This window comes from Telopea speciosissima, chromosome 3, assembly GCF_018873765.1.
Source record: "Telopea speciosissima isolate NSW1024214 ecotype Mountain lineage chromosome 3, Tspe_v1, whole genome shotgun sequence".
NCBI classification, from domain to species: Eukaryota; Viridiplantae; Streptophyta; class Magnoliopsida; order Proteales; family Proteaceae; genus Telopea; species Telopea speciosissima.
This window is the reverse complement of record NC_057918.1, coordinates 54,077,440-54,094,114: the sequence shown is the minus strand read 5'-3', so window position 1 is coordinate 54,094,114 and position 16,675 is coordinate 54,077,440. Positions and strand designations below refer to the sequence as shown.

General features: G+C 37.8%; 1 protein-coding gene across 1 annotated transcript; it reads right to left on the bottom strand.

The window, feature by feature from the left end:
- Window positions 1-5,968: 5,968 nt before the first annotated feature.
- LOC122655298 (beta-glucosidase 18-like) lies at window positions 5,969-14,607 on the bottom strand. Its single transcript, XM_043849503.1, has 10 exons — window positions 14,549-14,607; window positions 13,819-13,894; window positions 13,622-13,696; window positions 11,091-11,178; window positions 10,722-10,974; window positions 10,501-10,616; window positions 8,833-9,082; window positions 8,001-8,103; window positions 6,669-6,777; window positions 5,969-6,188 (listed from the first exon to the last, which is right to left on the bottom strand). The coding sequence occupies exons 1-10, from the start codon at window positions 14,549-14,551 to the stop codon at window positions 5,969-5,971; spliced, it is 1,293 nt and encodes a 430-aa protein (XP_043705438.1). The 5' UTR covers window positions 14,552-14,607.
- Window positions 14,608-16,675: the final 2,068 nt, after the last annotated feature.

The window sequence follows — 16,675 nt, the reverse complement described above, 5'->3', positions numbered from 1 at the left end:
GGATCCGTGGAACCCAGGGTTGGTGCTTACACGGATCCATGGAACCTAGAGGCGGTTCTTACAAGGATCCTTGTAAGCTTACATGGATTCGTGGAACCTAAGGGCAGTTCTTTGGATCCGTGCAAGCTTCAAATAAGCTTTTGTAAAGAAAAAAAACTAATAAAATAATAAAAAATCATAAAAAAATAAAATATCCTAAATTTCTAAGCTATAAATATGCCCCTCTTCAAACAAAGAGTTCAAGTTTTTTTTAAACAAAGAGTTCAGTTTTTTAAACATATTTTAGTTTTTTGAGAATTCAAATTCCTTTTTTGAATTGGCAGAAGCCTTTCTTGGCTTTGGTTTTCAAACTTTTTTAGAAATCTTCTTCTGGTTTGAATTTTAAGAGGAAGGAGAAGGAGGTCTTCAAAACAGGTTTTTTTATTAAAATCCCTTTACCCTATTTTTTTTCTTTTCTTTTGGATACTATGAGTGAGTAAGATCTGTACCTTTACCCCTCATATTTCATCCCTTATTGCCAACATGGATTTGTCCCCCCATGCCCTGTTACTCTACAGATAGTCCCTTGATAAGTCCCTCGAGGTCCCTAGTCTATACATAATAGGGATAGTTCCAAACCCTACCTTATGAAAGGTATAGCCCTTTAAGTGAGAGAGAAGAAGCCTTTTCCCCTCCACCTGACCCGAGGTTCTGTCCGATTTTTGATAAAGTTCTTTTGGTACACCAAGGTTCTGCCTGCATTTCAGCGGTAAACTCTAATATAGTCCAGAAGTGCTGCCAAAATTCCTATACATAGGTCGAATTCAGGTATTTGTATCTTCTTGTTCTATTCCAACTTTGGCATGATGTAGACCAGTAAAGTGACCGGGTTATGGCATACACTTGTGGATATTTTATGTCATTCCTATGCATATGTTATGCTCATTGTGCCGCGTGGCGGGATCGTGCCCATCTGTGGTGCCGTGTAGCTGGGTCATGCCTGTCTGCGGTGCTGTTGTGCATGCGGTGCCACCATGCATGTGGTGCTCGTTCCATAGGGGTTATGAGGGCGTTATGAGTGTTTTGAGGCTTTTTGGTGCTTCTGCGGTCTTTGGAGGGTTTCCAAGGAACATTTTCAGTCATTTGAGTCTGATTGTCAGCATTGCTATGGGGGTAACAAAATTCAGTGTCTACACATGCCTCAACAATTACCCTTCGCTTGCTTCATGAATGCTACGTAGCCCTCTCTTGATGTTTTCTGCTCTATCTGGCACTCTCCGATGTCATGGGGTGTTGGAAACTTCACCTTAAGGTGCTTCATAGATACCACCGCTTCTAGCAGGTAGAGGCTTTGGCACCCTAGAATGGCATTAAAGACAATATTGATTTTGTCCACCATGAAGTTAACCATGATGGTTAAGACTTTAAGCGTCTCTCCCACTGTGAGGGGCAGCTTGACCGATCCTCGATATTAGCAGCTGAACCTGAAAAACCATACAAAGATGTACATTTGCATGAAAGTTTCTCTTCCTCGAGCCTAAACTGCTGTTAGACATCATATGATAAGATGTCTACGGATGCTCCGGTGTCCACCAACACTAGGTGAACCATCCACCTGGCAATTACTGCCTGTATGATCACTGCATCATCATATGGGAAGGTCAGCCCTCCGAGCTCTTCATCTGTGAAAATGATTGGGGAGTAAGGCTTCACGGGCTTGCTCTGCACCTCTACCACACCAACAAAGCGAATGTGGGCTTTCGCCTTCCTGACTGACTCCTAGTCGGGCCCTCCAAAGATGGTGTGGATGTTAGCGCCTACTGGCTGATTGACCTCAAGGTTTGGGCAACGTTCTTCTTCTTTCTTTGTTGTGGTACCTCGTTCAGTTACTTGGTTCGCTGCTTTCCCCTTTGTGGATTGATTTCTTCTTTTCTCCTAGGTCTGAATGGAAATCTGTTTATAGTCCTTCACATATCGTTGGAGGTGGCCGGCCTAGATTAGGTCCTCGATTTCTTTCTTCAACTACTAGCAGTCCTCATTGTCATGTTTGTTATCACTGTGAAGCCGGCAGTACCTCTTTGAATTCCTATCTTTGGGTGTTCAATACATAGGCCTGGGCTTCTGGAGAAGTTCTCGGTCATGGATCTACATCAGGATCTTTGTCCAGGAAGTGTTCAGTGGTGTACAGTCGGGGCTTCTGGCCCTTCTTCTATCCTCAGGTCAGGTCGACCTTTGCCTCTTTTCTCCACTCCTCCAGTCTTCCTTCTCTTGTGAGCATCTCTTCTTCTCCTGGATCCCCTGTCTACCAACTTTCTAGCTTCCAGCATGTCTGCCATGTTTACAAACTGATAGCATCTCTGCAGTAGGGCCGTCATGGTGTCAGGGTGATCCAAGGCCATGGACCGAACAAGCTCCTTCTCCGTGACACCGGTGTAAAGTGCGTTGTAGGCCATGGCGTCATCCAAGGACCCTTGGTAAATCTGGTGATGTAATCATAAATGGGTTCATCATCTCTCTGTCTTACTGCCAGGAGGTTGACGGCAGTCTTCTTTTGCTTAGCGCTACTCTGAAAGTGCAGAATGAAAGCTTTCCCGAGCTCTACAAAGCTTTTGATGGAGCCTGACTTTAGGCGTGAGAACCATGTAGTTGCGGCTCTTTACAGGGACCTAGGGAAGGCCCTACAAGAAACTGCATCTCCTCCCTCGTAGATGGTCATCATGGCATTGAAGTAGTTGTGTTGTCATTCAGATCTGTGGTCCCGCTATAGGGTATAAAGATGGGTAGTTTGAATCCATATGGCAACTCAATACTCATAATTTCTGCTGAGAACGGATGATCTCCTAGGAGGGAGTGCCCGAGAGGTAGCACCGGTCTACCAAGGCTCTTAAGCCGTGCGTCCAAATCTCGTATCCTTCTCTCCAGGTCTTGGTTTGTTAGGTCGTTGGACACCATGATATGTTGACTATTGTTGTGGCTTCGCCTATGGGTCTTCTTATGGTCGTCAAGCAGGCCATTCTGTGTGGGGTCTCTGCCATGCTCTCTGTGCTTGCTTTGGTCTTCAACGCGTCGTTCTTTGGACAAGGGTCCGCCCATTCTGGGTGGGGCCACGACCGAGTTAAGGGCTCTGTGTTCCTTAGAAAGCACTTCTCGCGCTGGCGAGCTCCTAGGGAGTATGTTCGTTTGAACGGTAGGAGCCATTGTTTTGGGGTGGGATGACCATGATGATCCCGCCCGACTTTCCAAAGGTGCCTATAGGTTCTGAGCTATAGCCGATACCTATTATGGAGCTGTTGGGAGAGGTGGTATGGGAAACCTAATAGGGCCTCCTTACTTGACGATGTCCCTGAGGAAGGTGTTGGTCTATAGAGTCTGAAGCTACAGATCTTGAACTTGCGCGTTGGTGGCTGGAGCATCAGGATCTAAGGCCTCTAGTATCATCATGGCTGGGATAGGTGGTGGGGGTGGAAGCTCCTCTTCCACCGGGAAAGTGTGTCTCCTAGGAAGATCACCAGGGACTAGTACTCCCAGCTCCACTGTCAGATATTCTTGGTTTGTCTGTTGTTCCACTCACCAAGCCATCCTCCTGGGGTGATTGGTTCCGTTGGTATTTCCCTGGGGGACGCCCACTACCCCTCCTACAAGAGGAGCTGGGTTGTAAGCTTCCTACTGTCTCAGTCATCAGTAGAGGTTGATTAAGTGGGTTGGATTGTAGATATCGTTACCATGGACGATGCCAATCTGTTGCATCAAGAAACCTTCGGTGGGTCATCTTGAGGGTAGGACCTACACAGGGTAGCAAATAGGCAAGGGGATGAGTGTTGGTGGGGTACCAGCAGGGGACTCTCTAATGCCTAAGTTAGGTCTCTTTATCACATAGATGAAACAGTAAGAGATTCTAGAGTTCGATCCCTTGCATGGGGGATTACCTTCCCTTTTATAGGGTTGTTGTGGAGATGTAGAGGTCTTGATGTGACCAATGATGGAGCCCTCCTCAAGGGAGGAAGTGGTGTGTCTCGCTGTCGTAGATGTCTGTCTTTTTATCTGGAGAGTCCTATGTGGATAATACTTTATCGGGGAAGGCCTCTTATGTGTGTAGGGGCTCCTTTCGGTGGGCATCAATAAATTCTCATAAATGCCATGGAGAGTGGAGATATATGAGTGGCTTGATTCACTAGATCGTCACCTTCTTAAGAGTTCTTGATGTGCCAAGGTCCCTCATGGTGTGCCCATGGAGAGGCAAAGTGCTAGGGCGTGTAGGCTTACCTTTGGTAGGCTCTATGACTTGATGGATTTCCCAGCTTCTTTTTGCTTCTTTGAGGGGACCTTTGGATCTTGTAGCCATGGGTCTTTGGGCGGATAGTTCTTACCCGACAAATCCGTTATGGGTCTTTGGGCAAATAGTTCTTACCTGGTAGACCCATTGGTTGTCTCTCTCGGTGCCACGTGTCGTGGAGTTATTGGGTGGCTATTATATTGTATAGCACAGTCGATCTGGTCGTTAACCAACTTGATCCGGTTTGGCCCCTCCTTAGCCACTAGAACTAACTAATCAATTCGATTGGATGAACTGGTCAGACCAGTTGGTGAAAAATTCCTTTGTTTTGAGATTTATCAGTCCAGTCTTCTTGGGGAATTTTCACCAACGGTCCTCCTACATATTTTGGTCAGTGTAATGGGTTGTTTGGCATCTCCTAAGGTTTATCCAGACTTAAGAGTAAATGTATGAATGCATATGGTATACAAGTGATGTAGTGTTCTATTCTATACTAAGTGGTCTGCTCTCTTCATTCTTCTTTAGGCTTCATTGATTTCAATTCTTGGGCCTCTTTAATCTTCTATATCGATCCTTTACAATAGAGATGTTCACTGATGTTCCATTCTTTGTTTCTCCATATTGGAACACTACAAAACATCATACTTGGAAGGTGTTTGTTATCATCAAAACCAAGTTGTGACCAACTTAGGAGAGTGGGACTCCCATGCATTTTCCTAAGAAAGTTGTAATGTTTTAAGTAATGAATGTTATATTAAGTAAAGTTTTAGGTTTTTGTTAGATGTCATCAGTCCCTTGATAGATGTGTAACATTTTCAAATTTTTATATTTTCACTTATAGAACTCTGATGATTATAAGGAACTGAATGAGCCTTTCGGACTCCTATGCCCATTATGGGATGTTAAGAATGTTAAGTTATATTTTTTCTTTGTGCCGTCCTAGCCAGATCTGGTGTCATGGGTCCTACCGGGTCTGTGAGATTGGGATCATGACATAATGAATACAATTATATATCTTATTTTGCTAATGTTCAATTGATTTTATAAAACCAGAAGAAAGAATGGAAGAAGAATGTACATCAAAGATATATATAGAAGGAACTAGATATCACAAAAAAGAAAAATACAGAAAATTGAAGGTAGATTTCCATTCCATCTTCGGCAATGCCATCAGTAGAGAGGAAATGACCCAAACAAATAAATACTCAAATGCAACTCAATCTAAATCGAGGTCTTTCTTCCGAATCCCATTTGAAATCCTCTACGATAAACGGTGGCAAAAACATCCAAGAGTCAGATGCATGAGATTAAGTAGTCTTCTTAGCTAAAGACTCCACAATAGAATTCATCTCACGATAGAAATGGGAGATTCTTCATGTCGACACATCAAGGAATGGTTTGTAAAAAATTCACTTCTGCAGAAAACACCAAAGGATCGAAAGATTGTTGATGCCTCCACAACAGAATCTAAATGATAGTCCACCCAAAACTTATTTAATCCAAGTTTTTACATAAATCTCAGACCTTGAAAGAACACAAAAATTCAACAAAGAAATTCGATGAAACACCTACATAAGAGCTGAAACTACTTAGATACGCACCAGATGAATTTCTAAAAATTCCTCCAATGCTTTCATGACCTAGATTCCTCAACACACTTCCATCAATACAAGTATATATCTAACTTCAAGTAATTTTTATAGAAGTCAATTTTGATTATGATAAGAGACGTCGAATTTTAATGTCACTGCCTGTTGGTTCCACCATCTTCACTCCATTTAGAAATTCCTTGTACCATTTTGCAGATAATTTTGGTATTCTTTTCAATGTATTGTAGTTCACGTAATGAATCCCAAATCGTAAAGAATATCCATTTGACCATTCAAAATTGTCGAGTAGAGACCATATGAAGTACCCCTTCACATTAGCTCCATTGCTACAAATATGATCAGCAAGAGAGCAAGAGTTAGCAAGGATTAATAAAGGGAAAAACATTTATGCAATAAACAATAAATATGGGGAAGCGCCTCTTGGCGTGGTGGTGCCTTCCAGTGTAGTAGGGCACTAGCCTATGTCCAAGGAAGAAGTTGTTGGTTTGACTCCCCCTATCGGATGTTAGACATCTTTATTCCACCTCCCATCCCCCATTGGACTTCCTCTCCTCTCAGAGTTGGAAACCACCCTGGTTGCCCTCTTGGGTTGTCACCCCTAGTGGCTTATGAGCCTTTAGTACGATTTGACAAAAAAAAAAAAAAAACAAATGATAAATATAAAATTAGAAAAGGTGGCAATTGGTTGGATTCTAGATGTGTAGGAAAACATTACTATTGGTGCTTATTAATTTTAATACCTAAATGATTGTACACGTAATTTCCACCTCTAAATAATTAAAAGATTTGTTCTTGTATTTACGTACCTCATTGCCTTGGTTAGCGAAGTCAAATAGCCATTTAAAAAGTCTACTCTCTTTGTATCATTGAGAAAATCCTCAATAGGAGAATCAGGATGGCTTGCATCAGAATACCCTACAAATAAGGTATTATATTATTATTAGGTTATTAGTGTATGTATGTGCACAAATGCAGATCGTTTGTGTGCAAAACAATGCAAGAGATCCATGGGTTTTACTCATATTAATCAACTAGAAAGCCTTACTTGTTTCTATCTTACTAGGTCTAAAACCTATTTGTGACATGTGAAAGGGTCATGAGGGAATACATATGGAACATTGGATATGCAAAGGATATTCTGGATTAGCCACGCGTCAAATTTTAAACTTAAACTTAGTCATACAACAACCCATGTATGTACATGAACCCTGGTACTTTTCAATTGTTTAAGTATTGACATGCAACATAGCCTTGGATTTTTAGAGTTGAAACTTGCCACTTGGCCAACTGGGCAGAAATTTGTCATGTAAGCAAGGAACCTTGATGTCAAATTTTTCACAAAAATTCTGCTGTGGTTGACCTACCACATGCCAGAAAATTTTTGTAGACCTGATAGTTCTCTGCTTAAAAGAAGTAGGAATTAAGGGAGTCAAAGTTTAGCTGAACCGGTCAGACCTATCTAACCGATTCAGCCTGGACCAACCGAGTCCTTATTGGTTTGGTTTCGAGTTGATTTTATGAAACCAATATAAAACAAAACCAAAAAGAAGATTGAACCTGATATGAATTTGAAATTAGACTGTTAGTAAGCCAATAAGAAACCAAAAACACACCATAAAGAGAAACAATTTTTCCCATTGATTTCCTTATGTGTACTTATAAAATAGAAATTAGATTTTACCAAACCCAATAGCAACCCGATTAGAAACCGATAACAAAATATCAATAAGAAAATGGACTGAAACCAACTAGAATCAAAACCTCTTTAACTGTTTGATCTCAGGTTAACATGATAACATACCCAAATTGATATAGCTGATGGAAATCGAACCAAAAGAAGGATTGACACCCTTAGTAGCAATCCCCCACCCAATATTTAGTGTTTTCTTCATATATAAATGATGACATACAATTTTAGAAAATGATACATGAAAGAAAAGGGGCAAAAAAGCAAAAAGCAATTCAACTCTTATAGTTGCAGTTTAATAGACAACCAATTTTAAGATGCTCATTTTCATAGCTATTTTAGTTTGGCTAAAGAGGTGGAATATTGATTCAATGGTCCAATTAAATAAATCATTATAAAGATGGTCTATATGAAGAGATAAACATAGGACAACTATTTTAGCATATCATACCATTTTCAGTAATCATCATTGGAGTGTTGTTATATCTTTCTTTGAAGTACATGACCATCTTCTCCATGCTAGAAGGAACCACATAAAAGTCTGGCATCCCTGTCTGAAAAGGGAAAAACACATCATTAAAGGTACGTAATAAATTTATCAGAATGATAAATAAAGAATTATAAACAATTTTATAGAATTGGCAATGGTAGAAAAAGTGCATCTTTTTGCTTTTTTTTTTTTTTCTTCTTTTATTCGGGGGATACCATGAACTACAATTATTAGTCAAATCATGAACCTAATACTGAAAAGATTCATCTCCCAAAACCTAGAATGTTGGAACCCACACACCTCCCCCCGAAGAAAAAAAAGTGTCAAGTTATGTCCATTCAATCGAAGTAGTGGTCGATCAAGTTTAGAACAAACCAGCTCATTTGGGACACAATAGGTTTTGAGATTATAAGTATCACTGATCCTAAATCCCTTGTATCCCAGATTCTACCAGGAACTTGCAACTTGCACTTAGCTACAAGTTAGGGAATCCCAGTTTCCTTCTTGTAATTCCCATGTAATTTCTTTGTTGTGACAGCCTCTCTTCTTTGGGGCCAGGCCGGACTCCCCCTCCCCCTCTCCCTCTTTTTCTCTCTTTCTCCTTCATTCTCTTCTTCTTGAGTTTTGTATTTTTTGGACTTCGTTAAATAATTTTTTTTTAAAATCTAAGTTGTTGAGTCTTGTGGGTTAACTATTAAATTTTATTGTTCTTTTTTTAAAATAAGTTCACCCATTTTACAGCTTAATTTGTTTGAAATAAATATATTCATACCGTAATTTCTATTTCACTTACCGGTTCTCCAATAGGGTGACCATCTCTTTCTACTGTGGGGTTCACAAACGCATCAATTTGTGAAGTCACAGAGTTGCATCGAGAGAACATGCAATCTTGTGCATAGAAGGTTGTATAATGATTAAGGCCAATGTAGTCTAATTGATTTTTCAACTTTTCTTTTTCTTCTAGTGAGAATATTGGTAGTAGTGGACCCAATATATCACGCATTTCAGAAGGATAATCACCATACATTATGGGGTCCAATATCCTGCAAACATAAAACATATGAATATTTCAGAAGAAAATAATTGAAGAAAACATAAATAACATTTTTATTTATTTCTTTATTTTGGTGTGGTCATAGTGGTGTTTTGATTCTCCATTGTTTGGCTAATTTGGCTTTCTGCCTAGTGGAATCATATTCTTAGTCTGGTTGTTTCCCCTTATTGAAAGACTTATTCAACAAAAAAAAAACAATTTGGACTCAAATTTACCTATATTCTTTAATGTAACCCCATCTGAAGCATGATGATTATGTTGGTTGTTAAGGAGTCATTAAAAATTTTAATCCATTTGAGTCTTACCTTAGGCAACATTAGGGGATTCTAACTAAAACAAGAGGGACTTAGGTTATCTAACAGTCCACAATCGTAGTGTCTCCGAAGAATATGTTATTAGTGAGCACAAGTTGATCCGCAATCCCTCAAACAACACTTGCCCGAGATGCGGAACAAAAAAAAAACAATTCACTCACTGGGGTCAAAATCGTAACTCACAAATAGAGGGAAGAGAGAGAGAGAGCGAGCCTGCTTCTTGTGTATCAGAGGTGTCTCTTTCTTCCCTGCTGCTTTACTTATAGATTTTGAGATGCTAAAATCCTATACTATACAACTTTCCAAGTGGTGAGATCTTATTGAATGATCTTACTCATCTGTCTCTTTCTTTATTTCTTAAATAAAGATAATTATTCATTAGGATGGTATTAAGTAGAAATAGCAACGAAATTTCCAAAGAAATATTTTCATTACGGTTTAGTCCTTCCATTTAAGAATATCGCATAATAGCAGATCTACGAGCAGGAAATAATTACTACCACCACCCTAGTCCATCAAAACATCTTATATAGAGAATCTCAATTATAGATTAAACGCACCAGAATTTTGAAAACCTTCAAGAAATAATAATTAATAAATAATGATATTTACTCATAAGTGCTCCAGTTCATTATACACAATTATGAACACTCACATTTGTGTTTGGAATCACAATTCCCATCAATACGACAATCACATGAACAAAATGTCGAGTTTTGTCCCTAGTTGGGAACAATTTATGGCATAAGCTTAGGACAATCAAACATCCAAATAAATTAATAAGAATTTTATCTACTATTTAAATTATATAAATTGGGTTTGATGGACACATAAATCCAACAAAGCATAATACAAAATTTAACTCACTAAACAAGCTATTATAACCAAGAAGAAGTGCTATAATTAACAAGATACACAACAAGAGTGATTTTGGAGAAATAAAAAAATAACAAGATATTATTAGTAGTAATAGCACTAATTTAAGTTCTTCATCTTATTACATCCACACATAGGTTATGTGTGAGGAATGTAGAATAATTGATTACTGGCATCTATCTTTACATAAAAACATGATAAATTATAGATTGGTTACCATGCATGGAGGAAATCAACAGCCCGTTCAGCTGCTAAGCGATCTGCTGGGGTATCTCTAAGTGGTTCATACCATATTGCATGTATAACAATCCCAATCATACCTCCTTGCTTAACCTTTGTTTAAGGAAAAAATAAATAAAAAATGCTTGATGAGATTCCAATTATAAACCATATGCATACAGAGAACACATAGAAGAAGAAGAAGAGTTTATATAATACCTGATATTTTCTCCTATAAATGTCTACAGCAGTGGCATGTGATAATATCATGTTGTGTGCAACGACATATGGTTCATTTGCTGGGTTCCCATAATGACAACCATTAGAGGGTTTGGTGCAATGGTTGGGTGGGATATCACCTATGATATAACCAAGTTTTGCTACAAGGTTTGGCTCATTCATTGTTGCCCAATATTTCACTCTATCACCAAAAGCTTTGAAACATACTTCCGCAAAATATCCAAAATCTTTCCTGCATGTGTAAGTAGTGGAATTTTGAAGAAAATACAACAACATGAATTAATAAAATGATAAGAATAAAACTAAAAGATTGAAAAAAAAATCATAGTGAAAATAAAATAGACATACTGTACTTCCGGGCTCAACCATGAGCCATATCGATCTTGAAGTTCTTGAGGAAAATCAACATGGTGCAACGTAACAAATGGTTGTATTCCTGTTCGAGTCCATAACAGTTAAGATAAGAAAAATTTTCTCAAGTTGCAGGTAATTAAAGGGAATGAAATGAATTTAATTAAAAAAAATTATACTCATGATTATGCAATTAACTTAAAATATTACTAAGCATGATACTAATGGACAAGATCAAAAGTAGGTTGCAGGGCTAGAAAGGCAAATTACTATTTATGGCAAGCATAGTCGAATTGGTGAAATCTATGATCTTAGGGATTCCAGTGCATAATTTTTCTATATTGTGGCCTTCTTCAATAATTTTGACACTGGAATTATGGATGCAACATATTATATGAACCATGCATATTTTTTTTTTTGGTAAACATATGAACCATGCATATCGATGCATCTAAGAAGATCTATGTAAAATGAAATGATGTTTGCAAACCCAAAGAAGAGGGTGGACTAGGCATTCGTCGGTTGTATGATGTTAACAAAGCTCTCATTGGCAAATTGGTATGGCATATTAAGCATGACCATTCGCCCTCAAGCAATTTTTTTTAAGGCCAAGTTTGTGAACAGTGATGGTTCTTTAAAGAAAGGATACAAAGCATCTTTCATTTGGCTAGGAGATGTGGGACCTTGTTTCTTCGAAGGAGAGGTGGACAGTGGGAGAGGGGTTAAAACTCGAGTATGAAAAGATATATGGTTAGGAGATGCCTCGATAGAGGACATGTCAAACCTGAGTTCTAATTTTTTTAGCGACTTAAATACACGAGTGTCAGACTTTATAGAAAATAAAAAATGGGTGTTACCGCAGGCTAAATCGGTCTTCTTGAAGAACATTTTCCAATAGGTATTGGTTGTTTGTATTCCATCAACTCAGTCGCAAGATATATGTGATTGGAGGCCTACATCTTCAGGCCGCTTCATTATTAAATTAGCTTGGGATGAGTTTTGAGCAAATAATCCAAAGGTCCCATGGGCGTCTTTGGTTTGGGGAACTTCTCTACTTCCTTGCCAGTCTATTTTTTGGTGGAAATAGTTACATGAACATCTTCGTACTGATGATATGGTTTGTCAAAGTGGGGTGCCAATGCCTTCAAGATGTGATTTTTGCCATGAGTTTGTTAAGTCCTTCAAGCATATTTTCTTAGAGTGCACATTCTCTTTGGCGGTGTGGGATGCATATATGAGCCAATTTGGTTTTATTTGGCAGAACCATTCATCGATTCAACAGATGGTGGTATAATGGATGAGAAAAGCTTGTAGTTTATCACTTAGAGGTACATGGTGTGCAGGTTTTATTTCCATTCCCTACTTTATATGACTGGAAAGAAATTATAGAAGATTTGAGGGGCAGAGGAGGGGAGAGCAGTAGGTTTTCAAAATTATTTTTAATGAGATCAGATCAAGACCTACCCATTCCCATGGTTCGGTTTCATTTGTTACAGACTTGATATGTGCAAGAAGCCTAGGCATCACAATAATTCCAAGGAAGTCAGCTATGCAGTTGGAGATCTATTGGCGTCGTCCTCCTAGAAATTGGGTGAAACTGAATGTGGATGGTTGCTCACTTGGTAACCCTAGGAGGTCAGGTGTTGGGCAGATTTTTTGTGATGAAAACGCTAGAGTAATTCATTCATTTGGTTCGTTTGTTGGCCATCAGACAAATTTTGAAGCAGAATTCCTAGCCATGGTTTGCAATCTGAAGTTTTTCAAAAATTTGGGAGTTTCAAAATTGTGGGTGGAATGCGACTCAGTAGCTATGGTGACATCAGTTTATTCCAACTCTATCCCTTAGTGTGTGTGCATCAAGATTGAATCTTTCTTCAACCTTTTTTAGCATCCATGGAGTGGAAAATCTCTCGTTGTTACATAGAGGCTAATCCGATTGCGGATTATTTATCAAAATCTTCAGCGAAAAGTGGTGATTCTTTTGTTTTACAGCCTTTTCCTCCTATCGTCAGTGAGATGGAGGTTGATGCTTTGGGAAGATCCCATTTTTGGATTTAATTTTAGTTTTTATTGTTTGGAAGGTCGATATCTCCTGCTAATGGCCATGCTGTATGTGGAAATCTCGACCTTGTGTCTTGCTGCTGTTTTTGGCTTTCTGGTTTTCTATCAAGGTGTATTCTCTTTTTTTCTTATAATACAAAGGATCTTTTGGAAAAAAAAAAAAGAAAAAGAAAATGTGGTTCTTAAAATTTTCAAGTGGCTGGATTCTTTTTTTTATTCATTTCTTGGCCTAGTCCATTTGAGTTACACCCTTAATTCAAATCCAAGGAATCTGGTTGAGAATCAATTAGAATACAATTACTGCCTTTTTAGAAAAGAAATTTGAGATATATATTGTTATGTCATTGGTGGTAATGATTAAAATTAAAGGTTTCCATTTTGTTCATAATTTTAATTCCATTCCCATAAATTCACTTCCAAACAACGCTAAAAAATTAAACTAAAAATAAATAAATAATGAGGTATACCTTTTTGTAAGAGAGCATTAATTAGCTTGTTGTAAAATTCAATTCCTGCCGGATTAACTTTTCCAAATCTACCTTCTGCATTTAGAACAGAATTTAAACATGAATATCACTTAGTGTCCTGATCAGTTTCAATTAATGTTAATAGGATAAACCACAGTAAAATTTTTTGTTTTGGTAAACACCATAGTAAAACTTACTTGGTAGGATTCTTGACCATGAAATGGAGAATCTATAAGAATTCACTCCAAGGGAATGCATTAACTCCACATCTTCCTGTTTGACAATAAACCTTGAAATTATAGACACAAATTCTAGATCTTTATCCAAGTAAGATGCAATAAATTTGGTCTTGATACAACAAAACAACTTAAAAAAGAATAATAAGCTTACAAAGATCAGAATTTGACTAAAGTTAAGATTTGACCCTTCCATATAATGCGCTCATTATAATTTTAGGGACTAGATGAGTGTGGACCAACCTTCAGTCCTTAAGGCCGGGTTTGGACTACATTGTATTCGATCGTGATTATTTGATATGAAAGTGAGTTATTATGTTTTTTTTGTTTTTTTTTTTGGAATTGGAAAGCTTTGATAGGGGATGCGGATAGGCCCCAAGGTGGTTTGAACTCATAACCTCTTATTTGAGGAGTTGGTCTTTTGCCACCTGAGATGACCCTTGGGGTACTTATTATGTTATTTTCAATAGTTGTCATTGTCCATGTGAAATGAAATGATTTACCCTCATGGAAAAAATAAGTGTTATACTAAAAGGGTAAAAAAGCAAGTTTACAATCTTGTTGTAACCAACCTTGGTGACAACAAGTTTTCCCAAAAAAGTATTTGCTGCAAAAGAGTTATACTAGTTTCCCAAAATGCTTTGTTATTATGAAGAACTTAATAAGAAATGAAAGGTATGTGAACAAGTACCATGTAGCGGTGGTAGTGATCAGTAGAAACATCTGCATTGCTTCCATCCTTGATACCTCCTATAAGATGAACGAAAGAAAATTATTTTAGACATTGGAGCAATTATTAAGTCAATAAGTGATCATCAGTGTCATTTCCATTGTCTTCTCTTGCCACTTATTATCCAAGGTCACAAATGAATAAATCCAAGCTCCGTAACTATTGTTAAGAGGGGCTATGGAAATTATTGTTTTACCCTAAGGGCGTGTAGCTAAGTTGGCAATGACCAAAACCTTAGAATTAAGAGGTCATAAATTCAACTCTCCTTCGTGAGCAACTATCAAAAAAAAAAAAAGGTTATGGACCCAACTAAAATTCATTATTTTGGAATTTGTTCATCCTAAATTTTTGTCTTTGTTAGAACTTTCTGGAGAGTGTAGACCATCTATTTTTTTTTTCTCTCTCTTCTCCAAGTTGGTTTGGGGTAGCATTCTCAGAAACTATTGGTTTTTTCCTAGAGTTATCCTGTTTGGCTTTTTGTCCCCCTGAATTTTGTTGTATCCGTTTTGATGGTTGTTATGTTTTCTTTTGTTGAGGTCTTTCCCCTTTGCTAGTCTTTGGGTTTTAGATTTTGTCTCTTTTCTTTAATAAATTATCTTTTCATCCAAAAAAAATTTGTTGATACCAGAGATATGTTAATTAGGGTCCCACAATATGCTACAAATAGAACTAAATATTGATTCTCTAATCTTTTCATTTAGGAATATCATCTTTAATGCAAAGAGTAATGCCCTAAATTTAATTTATTTGTTCCCACCTCATGAAAAGATTTCAAAGTAGTAGTGGATTTTAGTAATTTCAAAAAGGAACTCCAGAACTAGTGGAATGTAGACTGCATCCAAAAAATGTAAGGTAGGAAGTGGAAAGTTACCTGGTAGATGAGTAAATACATCCCAATTGTTGAGGCTTTTGTTACCTTCTAAGTAGGCACCTTCAATCTGGAAATGTATGTATTAATGAATAAATCAAAACGCTTATGAAGACGGTCAGAGCTTCTAGAAATTGCGCAAGACATATAGTAGCTTGATAACACCAAGATGAGAGAAAGAACGCCACCTGGTTGCACAATGCATGCCGCTCTTGCACTAAGACACAGGGGCACGCGTAATGACCACTGCAACCCTCTTGGAAAGATGGGAATTACCAGGGTTGTGATGATCATTTTGCGTGCCCATGTCTGGGTGTAAGCGTGGCGTGCACTGCGTGACTAGGTCGCGTTATCTTTCCCTACCAAAATTTATCTCATATAGTTCAAATAACATATATCCATGAAATTTAATATACGACGACAACTTGAGAGGACACTAAATAAATTTTGTAAAAATTCTTGTGTCCATTCATGAAACCCTCTATCAAATCTGGGTAGACCACCAAATGGGATAATCGGTTTGTTTTGGTTATTCAATTCTGTTTCAGTTTGGTTCAAGATATAGAATGTAGAATCAAAACTAAACCCAATCGATAATAATAACATATTTTCAAAACCCAAACCAAACCGATTTGGTTCAATTTGGGTTTTTATTCGATTTCATTTTCGGTTCCCTATTCGATTTATGTCCTATTACTTAGATATGTCACCAATACATAATATAGAATTGAGCCTCCAACTACTAATACAAATTGACTTGAAACAGTGCACAATCCAGAAGAAAGAAGGTTCAAGTATCTTATTTTGGGAAGAATAAAAAAAATTATAGTTCAAAGTTAACAATATATATTTAATCACTAGGATTCATGAGGATGAATATTAAACAAATGTCGCAATTTTCTTGTGACTTAATGATGTTTTATGCCTTTATCCTAGAAAATTCGGCTGATTCTTCCCTTCACCATATCTGCACAAGCTCTAAATAAGATTGTTCCACATAGAACTTTCCTTTGTGTACTAGGGGCTTTCAGACTATTTTTTTGTGGCAGCCCACAAACCCTAACTCTAAACTACTAATACAATTTAGAGTAAATTCGGTTCAATTCTAATCAAACAGTTTTACCCTTGAAATTGAAACCGAACCGAAATCAAGAAAAAATTTCTTACTTTAAAACCAAAACTGAATCAATTCTTCTTCGGTTTGTTCAACTCGGTATGCC